Raw genomic sequence first — 15,328 nt, forward strand, 5'->3', positions numbered from 1 at the left:
TATTACTGTAAAATGATTCAACCCAGAAATATTGAGACATAAATCTGTGGTAACAGAGGAAAACCAGTATTGTGCTACAGAAAGTCTTTCCGGTTTATTGCAAGACTGTTCCCTCCCGTGGCATGTGCTCACACACAGAAGGGGAAGCCTGAGGCACGCACACACGCTTGTCTCGGTGTGTCTGTGCACCTCCTCATACTGTATTTAAAATCATCCTGGATCCCTGGTTGGTGCCATCAAAGACTCTTCCCAAACCTGATCCTTGTCCTTCTGCGTTGCCTCTCGTGGTCTCTTCTGCCCAGCAGCCCTACTGCCCTCTGCCAGCGTCATCACCTAATAAACACCATAACAGATGCTATTCAGGCCAGACAAGCAAGGTGTACCACATCTTCTTGCTTAGGGAACAGACATCTGCCCAGGCAGTGGCATCCAGCCTGCTGTGATCCACTTCAGGCAAATCTGTTACACATTGTCCCATTTTTCCAGGTACCTCCATGTCTTCATTTGTTCCTTCCTTTGCCCTAAAGCGCATGTAGGGCTGATACATCACTTTTAGGCTTGTAATTGCCCCTGCTATTTTTTTTTCTTCTTTGCATCTGCTATTCCCCAGTTACGCAGCACCATCCCCAGCTTCACAGATTTACTGAGATCCTTGTGATTTGACCCTTAGTCTTCCATTCTTCCAGCCCGTTGGACTCTAAACCAGCCTAGGAAGACAACTGCTATATGCCAAGCAAACCAGTAATCCTGGTTTTGTGCTCAAGCCCAGGGTAGGAAATACTACTAACTAAAAACTGTTGAACTGCTTGCTTTCTGACAAAGTGGCCGGAGCCTGGTGAAGGCAATGCTGCCCAGCAAGCTGCATGATGACCACCTCAGCGCAGAAGTGGCTGGCTGCAACGGAAACCGGTCAGTCACACAGAGGAGCTGCATCACTGCACGACAGAAGTTTCCAATCGCAAATAGCAACAGACTCTGAAAGAATATGCAGGTGGCTACCGCTTGATTAATGTGTGCTGCATCTGTTATTTCAAAGTGGCAATTACACTATATAAACACACCACTGCATTGATTTATGCTAGCTGAAAATCGGTCCCTTTACGCCGGTTTTTTCCTTCTTTCTCCTCCCACAAAAAATAATTTCCTTCTGAGCCCAATAAAACAGAAGATCTCATTGGTTCTATGTTATAACAGTAATATTGCATTCTGCTAGGAACCAGCAATTCTGCCTCTGGCCATGAAATTCAGGTAATGACCCATAACTGAAGTAAATTAGTGTTTCATTTCCCATCCCTTGCAGACAGCTTACTAATGGAAATTGATTTCTAGCTTTTTTCTTTTTTTTCATTTAACATGCTCGTGTAATGTCTTTATTTTAGATTCAAGTGGTTTCCAGTGAATTTTAGCCAAAAGGCTGGTGTACAGGCAACCACCGAAAGCATCTGGTTAATCAATGTTGTTAAACAGTGCCCAGGGGACCGGCATGGCAGGGACATCCTCGGGCTCCTGCTGTCCTGCGCTCACACCCACAGACATGCTCTGGGACAGATCCTCGGATGGAGTAAATCAGCACAGCTCACATCCCTGTAACACACAGAGAAGTCCTACTGTTAAGGACTTGATCCCTTATGCACAAGGTCTTACACAATTACCACGTTCATTTATACGGGACACACTTTAATTTGTATTTTTGCATGCCCAGTGCACTCCCAGCCCAATAAAACTGTGCTTCCCTGTCCCATGCAGCCACCCTCTAACCTACAGGCAGATACTTCTCCTCAGACCAAGCCAAGAGCCTCGGATGTCACATCTCAGTTGTGTCTGGACCTAGAAACCACTCCTGCCCTCCTCACAGTTGCTCAACCACCACCAAATCCCCTGTAATTCTTGCCAAACGTGGGCTCTCTTGTGTAATCTGATACAGCCACCAGTGCACGCACACACACCCTTTTTTCTGCTATTTAGGTAAAACACAGCCAACAATTTCTCCACTGTATAGCAACACCAGCAGTAGAGACAGGAGCTGGCCTTGGATGTCCAACCCTTTTTCTTTGTAAAGGAGAGAAAGGCAGTAAGAGACGGTAAGTTTTTTTACAGCTCCTACCCCGTTAAGTTATAACAGCTGTGAGACAAAATAAGGTTTTATAACAGCATTGTGTTATTTTCAACCCTCAGTTACTTCTGCAGTCTATCAGGTTAGTCTGGCAACTTCAGAGGAGTTGGGAGGAGGGAAAAATCTACTTTTCCCATTTTACTTTTCTGAAGTACTATGGAAGAACCAGAACTCAGCTGGTGCTGTTTTACACTTTAAAAGCAGGACTAACAGCTATTATTTTTCTCAGTGTTCGGTTGATTTTCTGGTTCCATAGACACTTTAATAGTGCTATAAATTGTCTGGTAAAGAAATTGTTAGTTAGAGATGGTGTCTGGGGTATTTGTCCTTATTGATGTGTAAATTGGCTTGTACTGCTGGCGTGCGTTTCTAAAGATGAATGCTTTGTAGCATGATGATAATAATAACAATTAGCATAGGATATAGCTAAGTGTTAATTGTGAATTAAAATCCCAAATAAAGATGCCTGTGCAGATCAGTCCTCTCCTCATGCTCCCTGTTTCTCTGACCAGGGCTCAGAGTGCCAGGGACATTTCCCTGGGCAAGGGAATTTTCTGTGCCTGCTTCTCTCTTCTTGCATTGCTAAAACCCACTCTTTCCTGAGTGCATTTGCTCAGGTACATTTTGTGTTTATGCTGACAGCACAAAACTGCTATGCTCCTGGTGAATCCTATGAATTATTCCCCATTAATGCTAATTTGGGGTTAATTCCTTAATGGATCAAAAGGGCAGGTGAATACAGAGACCAAAGGAAGGAGGACAGAAGACTGGCAGGTTCGGAGTCCTGTAGAGAACAATGGCAGGGGAAAATACGAGACAGAGAATGAAATGCTAGATGTTATCCTTATCAAGCTGTCTTGTGTGTGAGCGTAATGTAATTATTAAAGTAAATACAAGAGGAGAACCGTGAGCAAGTTAAGAAACTACTCTTGTGCCTCAGCTTACAGAGGTGAGAATCCACCTCTGCCTGCTAAGGCTGCAGGGATGATTAAACAAGGTTCACTGAGCACTTAACATTTGCTGCAAGGATGTTGTCTTGTTATAGATCTCATTTAAAATATAAATCCACAGTGAAAAATTAGGTGAAGTCAGAATGGATGGGGTTTTCTGGGCATGAACTGTGTGGGTTTTCATATTCAGAATAGCTTGCAGAGGAGAGAGAAGAGCTCTGCTGAGACGTGTAGCCTCCGTTCAAGTTTGTGTGCTGTCTGACTTAAGCATTCAGAGGAGGAATGATAAAAGTAACTGCAGTCTTATCTTCTAAGAATATAACCACCTTAGCTGAACCCTGCCACATGAGTTTTGCAAGAAGCCGTGGAATAGCAGGGGGGAGCCACTTTTCTGACTAGATCAAGGGGAAAAATGTAACCATGACAGAAATTATTATCCCCATTTCAAAGACTGGGAGATGGGCAGAGGGGAGCCAGCAACAGAGCTGAATACAGTATTAAATACTTACCTTCTGCCTTCGAGACTGAAGTGGAATATGGGCAATTAGAGAAAAAGCTTGAAAGATCAAAGCTGGAAAGAATGTCCTTTTAAAGTGATAATCAATTATTGTTTTTAACTTGCAGCAGGCCAAGTTCAAGTCACCAAGGAAGGATGTGGGCTTATGCTGTTGGTTTTACTGTCCTGCCTCACGTTGGAGGTTTCCTTGGCTGGTTCTTTAACCGAAAAGACATACCTGTTTGGTATGAGAAGCTGAAAAAGCCTGCATGGTGTCCACCCCGCAAAATATTCCCTGTTGCTTGGACTGTCCTGTACACCGGCATGGGGTAAGTTCTACATATTGCTCCTCCTCTTAGCCTCCTGTTTCTGACACACAGAAGAGCAGCCATTTCAAACTCCTTCATTTGCTTTTGGGATATCCCTTGGACCCAAATCAGCAGGGCATGTCAGGTACGCTAAGTACAGCCTGAGCCAAATTCTGGGCTGAGTTCCTCAGATTCACACCGCAGGCAATGCTTTTGGCCAAGGGCACAGCCCATGCTCGGCTTTGTAAACTGATACTAAAAACAGCCACTGCCCTGGGAAGCTGTACAAGCCACGCAGGTACGAGACAGGCGATGGGTTTGAGCGCAGGGAGGGACATGGATGCAGCTGTCATGCAACTATGACTGTCCTGCAAATCCCTGTTGCGACACAATCTTACATGAAAAGAGTTTGTCTGTATGGGGGATTTACTCACTGCAAAACACGAATGTGTTTCCCTCTTCACAGCTATGCCTCCTACCTGATATGGAATGACCTGGGTGGCTGCAGCAGCAAAGCTATCGTCCCGCTTGGTCTCTACGGGGCTCAGCTAGCCTTGAACTGGGCTTGGCCTCCCTTCTTCTTCGGTGCACGTAACATGAAGTTGGTAATGTATCTGCCCATCCATGCATCTGCTGGAGGTTTGTTTGCTGGTGTCCCTGCCACATGGGTTTTGGGGTTGTTTGGAGGTTTTTCAACTACGCAACTGTAAAGAGAGCTGCAAGAAGAGCTTTTGCTCAGATATGGTTCACATTGTGCCTTGTTCTAGACAATGGTATCAGTCCCTTCCACCCCTCACCCTGCTCCTGCCACGCAGATAGCCGGCCTGACCAGAGCGGGAGATCAGGGAGTCAGTTGTCCAGCTGCTGCATCTCCTAGTTAAGGATTCGGGGTTAGAGATAAGTCCTTCTGGGAGTCACACCCTGTGCTGGCAAACAGCAAAGCATCCCTGGGGAGGTGTATTAGCTGTGAGTGGCTTATCAAGCAAATACAAAGCACTGTGCATTGCAGAGCCTGTTAGGAGGATGTGCACGAAGGTAAGGCATGGCATGGCAGAGCAGGACTTGTGCTACATCCAAAAAGCACTTACCTCAGGGGCCAAAGCCTGGAGGTGATGGAGGCATGGACTGAGATTTGTATTTCCATCTGAATTTTGTCATTCTGTGGATGAAAAGTACGTTTAGGAAGTTTGTTAAGTGATAACAGCCATCGGTACTAACATAAGCATGTTTCTGATCTGTCTGCATAGGCATTATCAGCAGAAGGGGGCACTGATCATCATAAACAGTGTATTCATCAGTGAAACTTGATAATGAACAAAAAAAAGATTAACATTAGTTTTGGCTCCTGGTGATATATTCAGATGTCACTGATTAGAATTCAGAGCCAAGGTGTTGGGGTTTAGGATCACTCTAGGTGACTTTTCAGTGCTAAACCTCTCCCATTTCTCTTCCATCTCACCACCCGTAGTAGGACAGTTTATAGCTGTGCCGGGGAAGCCTGCTGCATGTGCCCAAGAGTGAGCACCAGAGTCATTCTTTTCTCTTCTCTCTGCTCCAGGCACTGATTGACATCCTGTGCCTGGACGGCCTGGTGATAGGCACGATGTGCTCCTGGTACCGCATCAACAAGATAGCAACGCTGCTGATGGTGCCGTACCTGGGCTGGCTGGCCATGGCAACTTGTCTCACAATCCGCATCTGGAAGGACAACCCTGAGCCAAAACCAGGAAAAAGTGAATAACAGGACAGAAACGAAGGCATTTTGTGAAACTAAACTAAGCTGATGTGAACCAAGATCTAATAATTTGGGGGATTCATTTTGGAACAGGCATCAGAACATGCCTCCTCTTCCCACCTTCACCGTGGTTGTGTAAAAGAAAAGTCTGCACCATGCACTTGTGTGCTCCTTTAAAGTGACCATGCATCCTTAACCCGGGAACTATTTTCTCCAGCACTGTTGAGGTTTGGGGGCTACAGCTATGTGTTGACCATAACGATATCACGTCAAATTCCATTAGCCAAATTAGGATCTCATGATACCAAGCAGAATTCAGAGTAGCAATCCTGGACACCCCTCAAAACTGCTACCATTCCCCCAGAGAACAGAACTTGTTCACACACATTGTAAATCCCATCTCCTCTTCTGGGACCAAACAAAAATGCCCTTCCACCATGCACACCAATTTTTAAGAACTTACTTGATTTTTTGCTATTTGTGCTGTTGCTTCATTTTCATGTATCACCTGGTTTGTGCTTTATACCATTAACTTTTTATCTGTCAGCTACTGAGCAAGTAGTAATCTGTCTTGTTCTGCTAGTGAAAGGAGACTGGGCACTTTGACTTCTATTTGTGGAGTATCGCACTTCTTGAGTTTCATGCTACAAGATAAAGCAGCAATGATTAGAATGCAAATGGTTCTCCCAAGAGGAAATTTCTCTTTTCCACCTCTGTGCGCTATTCCTCATCAGAAAAGAAAAACTAACATCAGTGCCTTTGAAAGAAATACTTAAAATGTTTCTTTGAAGTACAGAAGCATAAGAGCCTTTGTAAAATTTAAGAACTTGCTCATGCTGCCTTGAAGGTTGTAATTACACGATTGGCAAAAAGCCCCATGCCAAGTCTGTCAGGTGCAGTACAGCTATCTCATCCGAGTCTTTCCATTCCTGAATATTATTAATCAAGAAAGGTTAAAATACAAGTAGTTCCAGAGAAATGAGACAAAGCCATGACAGAATCAGACACAAGAGGTGTGTGGACCAGCCCTTGTCTATCCATTATTCTGGCTATTGCCTTTGATAGATCTGAACCTTAGATGTTGCTGTCTACAGAGAATATTTACTATTATTTTTTTAACTGATAAGAGCAATACATGTGAAGAAAAGTGGTAAGTGGATCTTCTTTTTGGCAGCTGATTGTAGATTAAGGTGCGTGGGTATACCTGCAAAGGGGGGCGGGGGGTAGGAGGGCTTAGCTGGGGATATAAAATAAATTGTATTTGCTTTTAAAAAAAACAAGCCACTTTTGTTTAGAGAATAAATAAATCCAAGTTATTCTTGTTTTATTGGTCTGGCACTACGTTTGCAAAAGCTCAAGAGATCCTGTCTGGAGTCCATGGCTTGTGCTCTGGCTCCAAAGGGAAGAGGATCAGCTGCAAGGCTCTGCAGGGCTCCGGCAGCCAGACTCATCCCCGGGCACGTTAGGAGTAAACAGGCTGTGTGGGTTTTGAGCCTAAATGTCCCAAATTTCCTTCAGCCCCTGCACAGTGGAGACATGTTCACTTGGGGGTGCATCCCCATGACAGGATCCTCCACTATGCTTCACCCACAGCTTCAAGGTAAGGAAGCTAATTCTTGGTTTTGGGGTCCTTCCCAAGTCACATCAAGTCTGATTTTTAGAGATGCTGAATATTCCTGGTTCCAGCTCATGTCAGTGGCAGAGCTGGGTGCTCAGCACGACTGAAAGCTGGGGCCAAGAGAAACAAATACCAGTAGCTGAGAGCAGTTGAAATCTAAATTTGGTCATATATTTTGACCTGTCATTTTGATCCCATCCATTATTTTTCCCTTCTAGCTACAGGATACCTTTATACAGGACTGCTGCTGCAAGCATATTGCTGTAATCTCATGAGTAAAAAGCTGCATAAGAACAGGCCATTGAATAGATGTGGCTGTAAGCAGGAGTAGGACTATAAAGCATGAGCACTGCAAGCAGTACTAGAAAGATCATTGGCTACTTAAAAAAAAAAAAAAAAAAAAAAAAAGTGAAAAAAAAGTCCTGTATATTTCAGGGCTTTCTATAACTGTATGTTACCACTGAGCTTATTTACTGTGATGCCTCATCTGTGTCTTCCAGAAAGCCACATGCCAAAGGACAGGAAGACATAAATTATTTCTTCCAAAAAATAAGTTAATATCTGGGCTGGAGATTCAATTCAGTGGAGTTAAGAATGATTTAGGGAGCCTGAACGTCATTATGCCCGTCCTTTCCCAGTTAGCATGGCAAAGCCACGAGGAATAGAGGAGCAGAGCCACCTAGTGAAGCCAGGAGGGATAAGGCAAGTCGTTACAGTGATCCCTGCTTTTGGAAAGGGGAAGAGTATTTAAATCACATTTCAGTTGGTAAGTGACTCCAGATCTGGTTCAAACCTGCAGTGTTTTAATAACATTTCCAAATTCAATATATGGATGCATATTTGGTCAGCTTTCATAAATTAATCCTCTTTCCCCTTCTTTCCATGTTTTTCTGCACATAAAAGAAAATCTGGAATTAAGAGTAACAGATTTTTTTGCATCTTTTCATGTTTACCCTCCCCGTTTTCCCAACTGGTGTGACTAGCTGACTTGTTCTTGTCTTCATTTCAGTTCCTCTTCCTTCCAGTCCACTTGTAAGTGCACTAATAGCTTACCTTTGCTACCTGCATTTTCTTGCAGGCAGCAAAAATAGATGTTCCTACATGTAATATACGTAATAGCTTGAAATCAATTGACAAATTCAGCAAAGCACCCTCCTGTATTAATATTTAAAGCATCATTTAGTATATTTGCTGTTTAAACAGATACACTAAAACCCCTTGCATAAAAATAACTTTAACAACATTTCAAAGTCAGTCATCTAGAAAATTTCTTAGTTACACTGTGCAGTGCAGACCAAAATCAGCCCCTGCCTTTGTGGCTCTGGTTCCCCAGTAGTGCTGTGTAATGGGGCTTGTGCTCCTGGTCACACGATGGCTGGAAGAAGCACGTGGCCCTGCAGCCCTTGTCTGGCTCCATCCCTGTGTTACAAATGAACTAAAGGGAAGAGGAAAAAACCAAAACCTAAAGAGGTGCTAGAAATCCAAAGCGCAGTGAGGAACCCGGCTTGCTAAAAATCACCGAAACTTTGCATCTGAGTGAGGGGATTGGAAGTGCATGAGCTCAGGGCCCTCCCTGCCACACACCATCCTCCCAAGGGGCCCTTTTCCCCAGGGGATCCAAAAAGGAGCACTGGGAAGTTTTACTTATGCCGGCATTAACCAGGCGACAGACAGGCTGGATCACCCCAGCAGGCATGCAAGGTGTTTGTCTAGCCCCTGCCCCCCCCAGTTAGTTTATGAAATGGATACCATGTCCCACCCAGCATCAGGAACATTCGTAACTCACGACGGGCCGTGTCGCGGGCTACATGATTCAAGCAGTGACTCAGACAAAGGCTGCGCATTCGTGACAGCTTCCATGGGGTCACGGCATTTAGTGAGAAGAGCCACCTCTCAGATCACCATGTCTAATGATGATCCCTCTCTTCAAACTTCAGCCAGTCTTACCAGAAAAATGTATTTGATACTAAACTGATCATTACACTTGATCTTAGCCCAAAGGGCACAAGCCCCTGGCTGCTGGATACAGAGTATTTGTGCATAAACAAAATCTTTCTGCCCTTCAGTCCAGTCTCTTTTCCTAAGCCTTGTCTCTTTCAATAATTTACCAGCTGTTCCAGAAAACACTCTGGCTTCAGTAGTAAGGAACTTTAATTGATTTGCTGATGTCTGGAGCTATATTAAAATACAGAGTCAAATGCTAGAGAGGATTTGCTGCTGTGTGCATGTAAACTTCAGAGAGCTGCCTATATACAGCAGTTCTCCCCACCATCCCTTTGTTAGCATGGGGTGGTGCCGAATATAAACTCCTGTGGCTTTGAGCACCTGCAGCATGGCTGGTGCAGACCTTCCCCTTGAACCACTCCCAGTAAAACTGCAGCAGAAGCCCAGCAGGAAGGAGGTTGTGCTGCTTGGAGCGGTCATTAACTTCCAGTTGGGCTTTGAATTAATTAGCCAGCCAAGGGCACCTGCCAACAAAACACGCTCCTTCCCGGCTCTACAGCAGCGTGGGTGTGCGAGGGTTGGGGGTCACGGGCCGGGGAGGCCCAGGCTTTAGTTGTGAAGATAAGGCAGGCAAGGAGGCGAGAGCATGGCTTATCTCTGCCTGCACCACGGCTCCCTTCAGCTCCGGTGTAGTGCCTTTCACAGGGAGCTATCGCCCTGCATGGAGGGCCATGGCACTGTCCAGGTCAAACCCCTGGGATGCTGCGGTGTCTGATACCGGTGTTTTCTGCCCCTTCTTTTAAATCTTGGCCTTGTGGTCCTGCAGCGGGAGGAAAGAGACAGGTGAGAGCCTACGGGGGCAGAGGGAAGGAAAGCTGCCTCTGCACATCACTGTCAGAGTGTTTATTTATTTATCACGTAACGGTAGTTACAGCTGGAAAAAGCAGGAGGGGGATTGCTGCCAGACAATGTATCTAGGGAGATGTTTTGTTAGTGCCACCAGCTGTCCCCTTGGAATAGAGAGCACGTCTGAGCCATGACTCACGCAGTCAGTGTCTTATTTCACTCTCGCATCTATCCAAAAATGTTCCTCCAGCCCAAGAATGCAATAAAAGACTCCTTTTCCTGGCAGGGACTTTCGCAGCCAGGTCTCTTCTACTGCCCCTTTGTGACCAGGAAAGGAAAACAGCCATTTTAACTCCAGGAAAGAAACTCCTGCTGCAATTAGATGAACAGCAGACAACCTGCCTGGGAGACAAGTCAAGGGAATACAGTACTCTCTCTGTGAGATACATATTTAAGATGGAAATATAGTCATCAGATTGTCCAGAGATGCCTCTAAAGTCAGTGGTGAAACTATTCTGGACCTGGATGGATGCAGGATCAGACCTTAATATCCAATACTCCAGCAAAGGCAGAAAGCTTCTCCCAGAACAGGCTGTCATCGTAGCCTTGCCTTGCTAGCAGTTGCCTTTGCTGGCAGCATTCCCATGCAGACAGCTCTTCAAATCTTACCGCAAGTTGGTGTCTTTGAGGTCTACTCCTCCCCATGACTTCATCTAGCGCTGCTCAGCCATTCTGGCCTTGATGTCCCCACACAGTGAAGCAAAACAGGGGGAGCCAGACTGCCAGATGTTGCGGGACACATCTGTCGCAGGACGGAGAACCGTCAGGAAACCGCAAGCTTGGGTTTGTGCCACTGAGATGGAGCTGGCTCGAGAGCCGACCCTGTGGCTGCGGTGCAGGGTTGTGGCCACTCCGTTGGAGGTTTCCCCACACACGAGGGGCAGCAGCTGACGAGGATGACCTACGAGGGAAGAGCCTGCACCTCCGGGCTGGGTATGGGGAGAGGCCATGGGGCTCTGCTGGAAACGAGCACGGTTTAGCCCCTGCTGTGGGGGAGAGGCAACAGGCTGATTCTCATTCTCCCTGCGTGAGACCTGACGTGCGTGTGGATCTCTTGTGCCTCTTCTGTGGCTGAGCAGCGATTCTGCTGTGCAGGGCTCTCCGAGGAGAATGTCAACTAAATGCACAGTCAACTAAATAAACCACTAAATCAGTGGGGAGAGGGTGGAGGAAAACCTCAATAAAAATGCTGGTTGGCAAGTACAATGATTTTAGTTAACTGAAGTGCCATTGGGAGGTCCTTATGTGAGGCTAGCTTCATCCCTAGCACCCCTCAGCACCCGGTGCTCCAGCTCCTTTTCTGAACTAGCTGACGGAAAATAACTTCCATCACTGGCTTCAGTCATTAGGCCCATGCACGCCCACTCTTGTACACATGTGCTCACTTCGGGGAAACTAGGGTCACTTAAAACCAGCCAAACAAAATTGATCAAAGCTTTCGTTCCTATGGCTCTAACACAAAACGTCAGATTGACAGCAACTCGGTGGTGTCCTTTTATATTTTTGGCGCAGGCAGACGCTGCAGGGGGGTGGATCATGACTATTTAGTGCACTGCCCTAGATGGAGCTGTGAAGCAGCTGGGGAAGGGCTGGGTAGAGGTAGAGTCTCAGTGCCACATTCCCGAGATTAGATTAGAGCTCAGCTCTGAACTCTGCAGAGGGGCCAGGCCAGTGAAAGCTAAAGGCTGCAGGAAAGGTGGGACCCTAGCCATCAAGAGCTTCCAAAAATAAAGAAAAGTGGGTCAGAGGGACTGAAGAGGGGCTGGAATGCTGCTTTAAAGTATTAGGGTAAGAAGGAAACAAGCTGTCACTCATTAAGAGAGGATTCCCATCCCCAAAACCAGTGCCTGAAATGTCAAAGGTGAGAGTAATTGGACAGGGGAGTTGGAATTTGAGCACAGTCTCCATGCAAGAGGGAAAACACTACACCTGCCCTCCAGGAAAGTATTTTAAGCTTAAAAATAAATAAAATTCTGCACTATGAGAATGAAAGATATATGTTCCACAGATAGGATGTCTTGGAACTTGTCAAATCCTTCACTGCGCTGTTGTCACAATACTCTCCATGTCAGTTGTGTCAGTCATCAAATAAACAACTTCTCATCACTAGCAAACAGTGTGGGAGTAAAAGGGGGGGTGCTCCGTCCCCAGAAGGACTGTGTTTCAATGATGTTACTAATTAAAATCTACAAAGGATACTGTAGCACAGAGAGACTGTTGTCAGCAAAGGGGCTTGAAAGAGAAGCCTGAATGAATTATCTATGATAATAAATTATCTGCCCAATGGCATAAATCTGTTTCACTTTGTGATAGCACAGACCCATCTGAAGTCTCTAAGGAGCCGACTATAACAGTATCACAAAGACTGAGTTTGGTCTGAAAGCAGGTACTCACACCTGTTTGACTTCCACAGAATAGAGTTTATCCTCCACAAACTAAGAACAGTTTTTCCACTAAGTACAGACTGAACACTCGATCAAATATAGCTTAATATTTCATATTTATCCAAATCTTGGTGACGGTGGGTTCTGAACTAAGTGCAGAACCCAAGATACTGGAGATTTGATTTCCAATATGCTTTGGCTAAAATATGAGTTCTGCAGAGCTACACATTTTCCATTTACTTTCACCCTCAACTCAGGTTTTCACTAGACTTGGCTCACATGGGCTTTATACAAACTTTAAATGATTTAAATTTAGAGTGAGAAATTGGAAGAAATTCACATAATCCTGAAGGCAAAAAAAAAAAAAAAAAAAAGACAACTCCCCCAAACCAAACATATAAAACTCTTTTTAGAGCTCATGTGAAGGCTACATTACCCCCAAGTATCCTCCTAAGTTACCACTGCCTCTTCAAGAAATCTGCTTGATACAGTGCCGAGCAAACCAAACATCCCAAACTCGTGGCAATAAAATCTTTATAGTCCTTCTTGTTTCTTTGTATGAAAGGCAGATTCCACACCCACACCAGTTCAGACAAATCCCAGTAAGTACCTTACCAGAATGTCTCCAATACTCTGTCCTCGGCACGCTGCTGACACCAGTCCCAGTTATTACTGCATAACCACACACACTTCACTTCTCATCACACCTCCACCACAGGCTCTCATCCCTCCGATTCTTTGGCCCCAGTGCAATCACTCGTTCAACATCTGCATCCTCTGCAGTGCAAATGTGAAAGAAACAAAGAAATACTGCAGGAATCACTAAGTCCAGCAGTTTTCAACTGCTTACTCTTACCTAGCTATGTTATTGCTCCCACTATGCTGGGAACTTTTCAAACATTCAGGCAACGGAGAGAAAAAATACACAACGGGCAGATGCTCAGCACACGCACGTGGAATTGCCCTGCACCAGAAATACTGCCCCACTGTGAATTATAAGTCTGACTTTAGAATATTTGGGAGAAGGTTCTGGCTCACATTTACCCCAGTATGATCTGACACTAACTTCAACAATCAAGATTTTACCCTGTTCACCTCTTGTTTTCAGTGTCCCTGCATGGACGAGCAGGGTGGAAGGAAAGGGCAGGTCTCCTGCTCCTCTGAGCACTCCTGCTGTGACGCTCCAGGTGGCCCATGAGCCCAAATCCACCAACAATGGGGATTTTTCAGAAAACCAAATGGAGACTGCCCCTTTCCTCTCTTGCCTGAGCCAAAACAGTGGTCCTTCAAGGTCAGCAATATAATAAACTGGCAAAAGAACGTAGAAGGAAAAGCTGCCAGCTCTGTATCTTGCCAGCTATCTGTCACACTAACGGATAAATAGATACTTATGCTTCCAGGATTTTCCACCCATTGCTTAACCCGCCCACAGTGAAGTCGTCACTTAATTTTAAATTAAAAGGGGAGCAAGAGAGATTGTTAAAAAAGAGCAAGAGAAAGCAAGGGAAGGAGGCAACATCTGAGAGCCCTGGGTCATCCTACCCCATCCAGCCTCTATCAGCGCTGCTTTGTTCCATATTTAGCTCCTGACAACTGTGTCTACTGCAGGAACTCCCAGCTCTGTTTTTCCCTCCTCCCTCTGCTGTCTCCTCTCACTTAGAGCTCTCAGAAATTGCTCTTTCTTTTTCCCAGTGGCCATAATTTAATACCCCTATACTCAAGAAGATGGCAGAAAAGCAGGAGGAGCCCAGCAACACCCAGAACGGTGAACCTGACAATGCAGAAGAGGGTGAGGAAAAAAAGAAGAAAGTGAAGCGGGAAGACCTGCCGCCATTTGAAATTGTGACAGGGTAAGAGGTTTAGATATAAATATGAGGGTGCAAGAGAGTGAAATGGGAATGTCCAAAGGTCTCTGCCTCACCTCTTATGTTGGGTAATTAAAGACAGCATCTGCAACCAGTGCACTTCTGAGTATTTTTAAATGGTGTAAGTACAGCTTTCATTATTTTGAGATTTTGTTAAAAGTTTCACCAAGTTTTAGAGAGGATGGATTCACACCAGGCAGCAGACAAATCTGTTTCTATTATACAAGCAGGTCTGTTTCTATAGTGTTGACTGATTCCCTTATAGCACAAGGAGCCCCACTGACTGCAATGGGATCGCTTGCCAGATGATAGTGGGATGGAAGGTATTGGCCCTTGATGAGCACTGAATATTGATTTCTTGGTGTGATTAATGGCTCTTGTCTGAAAGTTTCTCTGTCTGTAGATTAGGAAAAATACCCCTGCTACGGCTGATTTGCTTTATGGACCTAAGGGACAGATTTTTCAAGAGAGCTAGAAGTTCATATTTTCAAGGGCTCCACACCCACAGCAGGAACCTGACTTTCAAAAAAGCCTAATTCACAGAAAGGCACCAAAACAAAAGGCAGTTTTCAAGATAGCAAAGCAGCAAGCAGCTCCTTTTGCTCCAGTGAGCCTGGCCTTTGAAAAAGGCAGATATAACAGAGATCTACAAGGAAGCTGAACTCTGTCAGACTTAATTGACAGCTGCAACTAGAAAAAACTCTGCAATCTGCTATCTCTAAGCATTTCAAAGTGCTCACTGTAGTAGTAGCAAGATGCCCTATGTCATTCTTCCCTCTGGTCTCCCTTAGCAGTCACCAAGGCAGTGTTCCCAGCGGGTAAACCAAAACCATTATTTTTTACAGCTGCTTGAATGTAAAGCTCAGGCCAGACTGTAAAATCCCACTTTGAATCTTTCTGCCCGTGATGTGGTCACTGGTGAGAAAGATTCTGCAAATAAAATTTGGCTGGCATTTCTGAAAACAGTGCATGAGGCAGGACAGCACCTTTATCTGATCTCATACAATTG

General features: G+C 45.2%; 1 protein-coding gene and 1 long non-coding RNA gene across 4 annotated transcripts in view; one reads left to right on the forward strand and one right to left on the reverse strand.

Moving 5' to 3' along the window:
* On the reverse strand, window positions 1–7,924 carry LOC116965601. 3 transcript variants are annotated; one of them, XR_004409487.2, is made up of 4 exons: window positions 6,066–7,924; window positions 5,525–5,579; window positions 4,956–5,026; window positions 1–1,584 (listed from the first exon to the last, which is right to left on the reverse strand). It is a non-coding gene; the product is annotated as an uncharacterized LOC116965601 (long non-coding RNA). The 3 variants fall into 3 exon arrangements; XR_006166033.1 differs by lacking the exon at window positions 1–1,584 and adding an exon at window positions 3,824–3,928; XR_006166032.1 differs by lacking the exon at window positions 1–1,584 and adding an exon at window positions 4,491–4,583.
* APOBEC2 (apolipoprotein B mRNA editing enzyme catalytic subunit 2) overlaps window positions 1,720–15,328 on the forward strand; it is a 23,613-nt gene continuing 10,004 nt past the window's right edge. The window contains 4 exon segments of the mRNA XM_033009631.2: window positions 1,720–2,081; window positions 3,688–3,888; window positions 4,334–4,472; window positions 14,147–14,304. Of these exon segments, the coding sequence (XP_032865522.2) occupies window positions 3,716–3,888; window positions 4,334–4,472; window positions 14,147–14,304 (470 nt within the window). The 5' untranslated portion in view covers window positions 1,720–2,081; window positions 3,688–3,715.

This window comes from Tyto alba, unplaced genomic scaffold (assembly GCF_018691265.1).
Source record: "Tyto alba isolate M040663 unplaced genomic scaffold, T.alba_DEE_v4.0 Super-Scaffold_30, whole genome shotgun sequence".
Taxonomy (NCBI): Eukaryota; Metazoa; Chordata; class Aves; order Strigiformes; family Tytonidae; genus Tyto; species Tyto alba.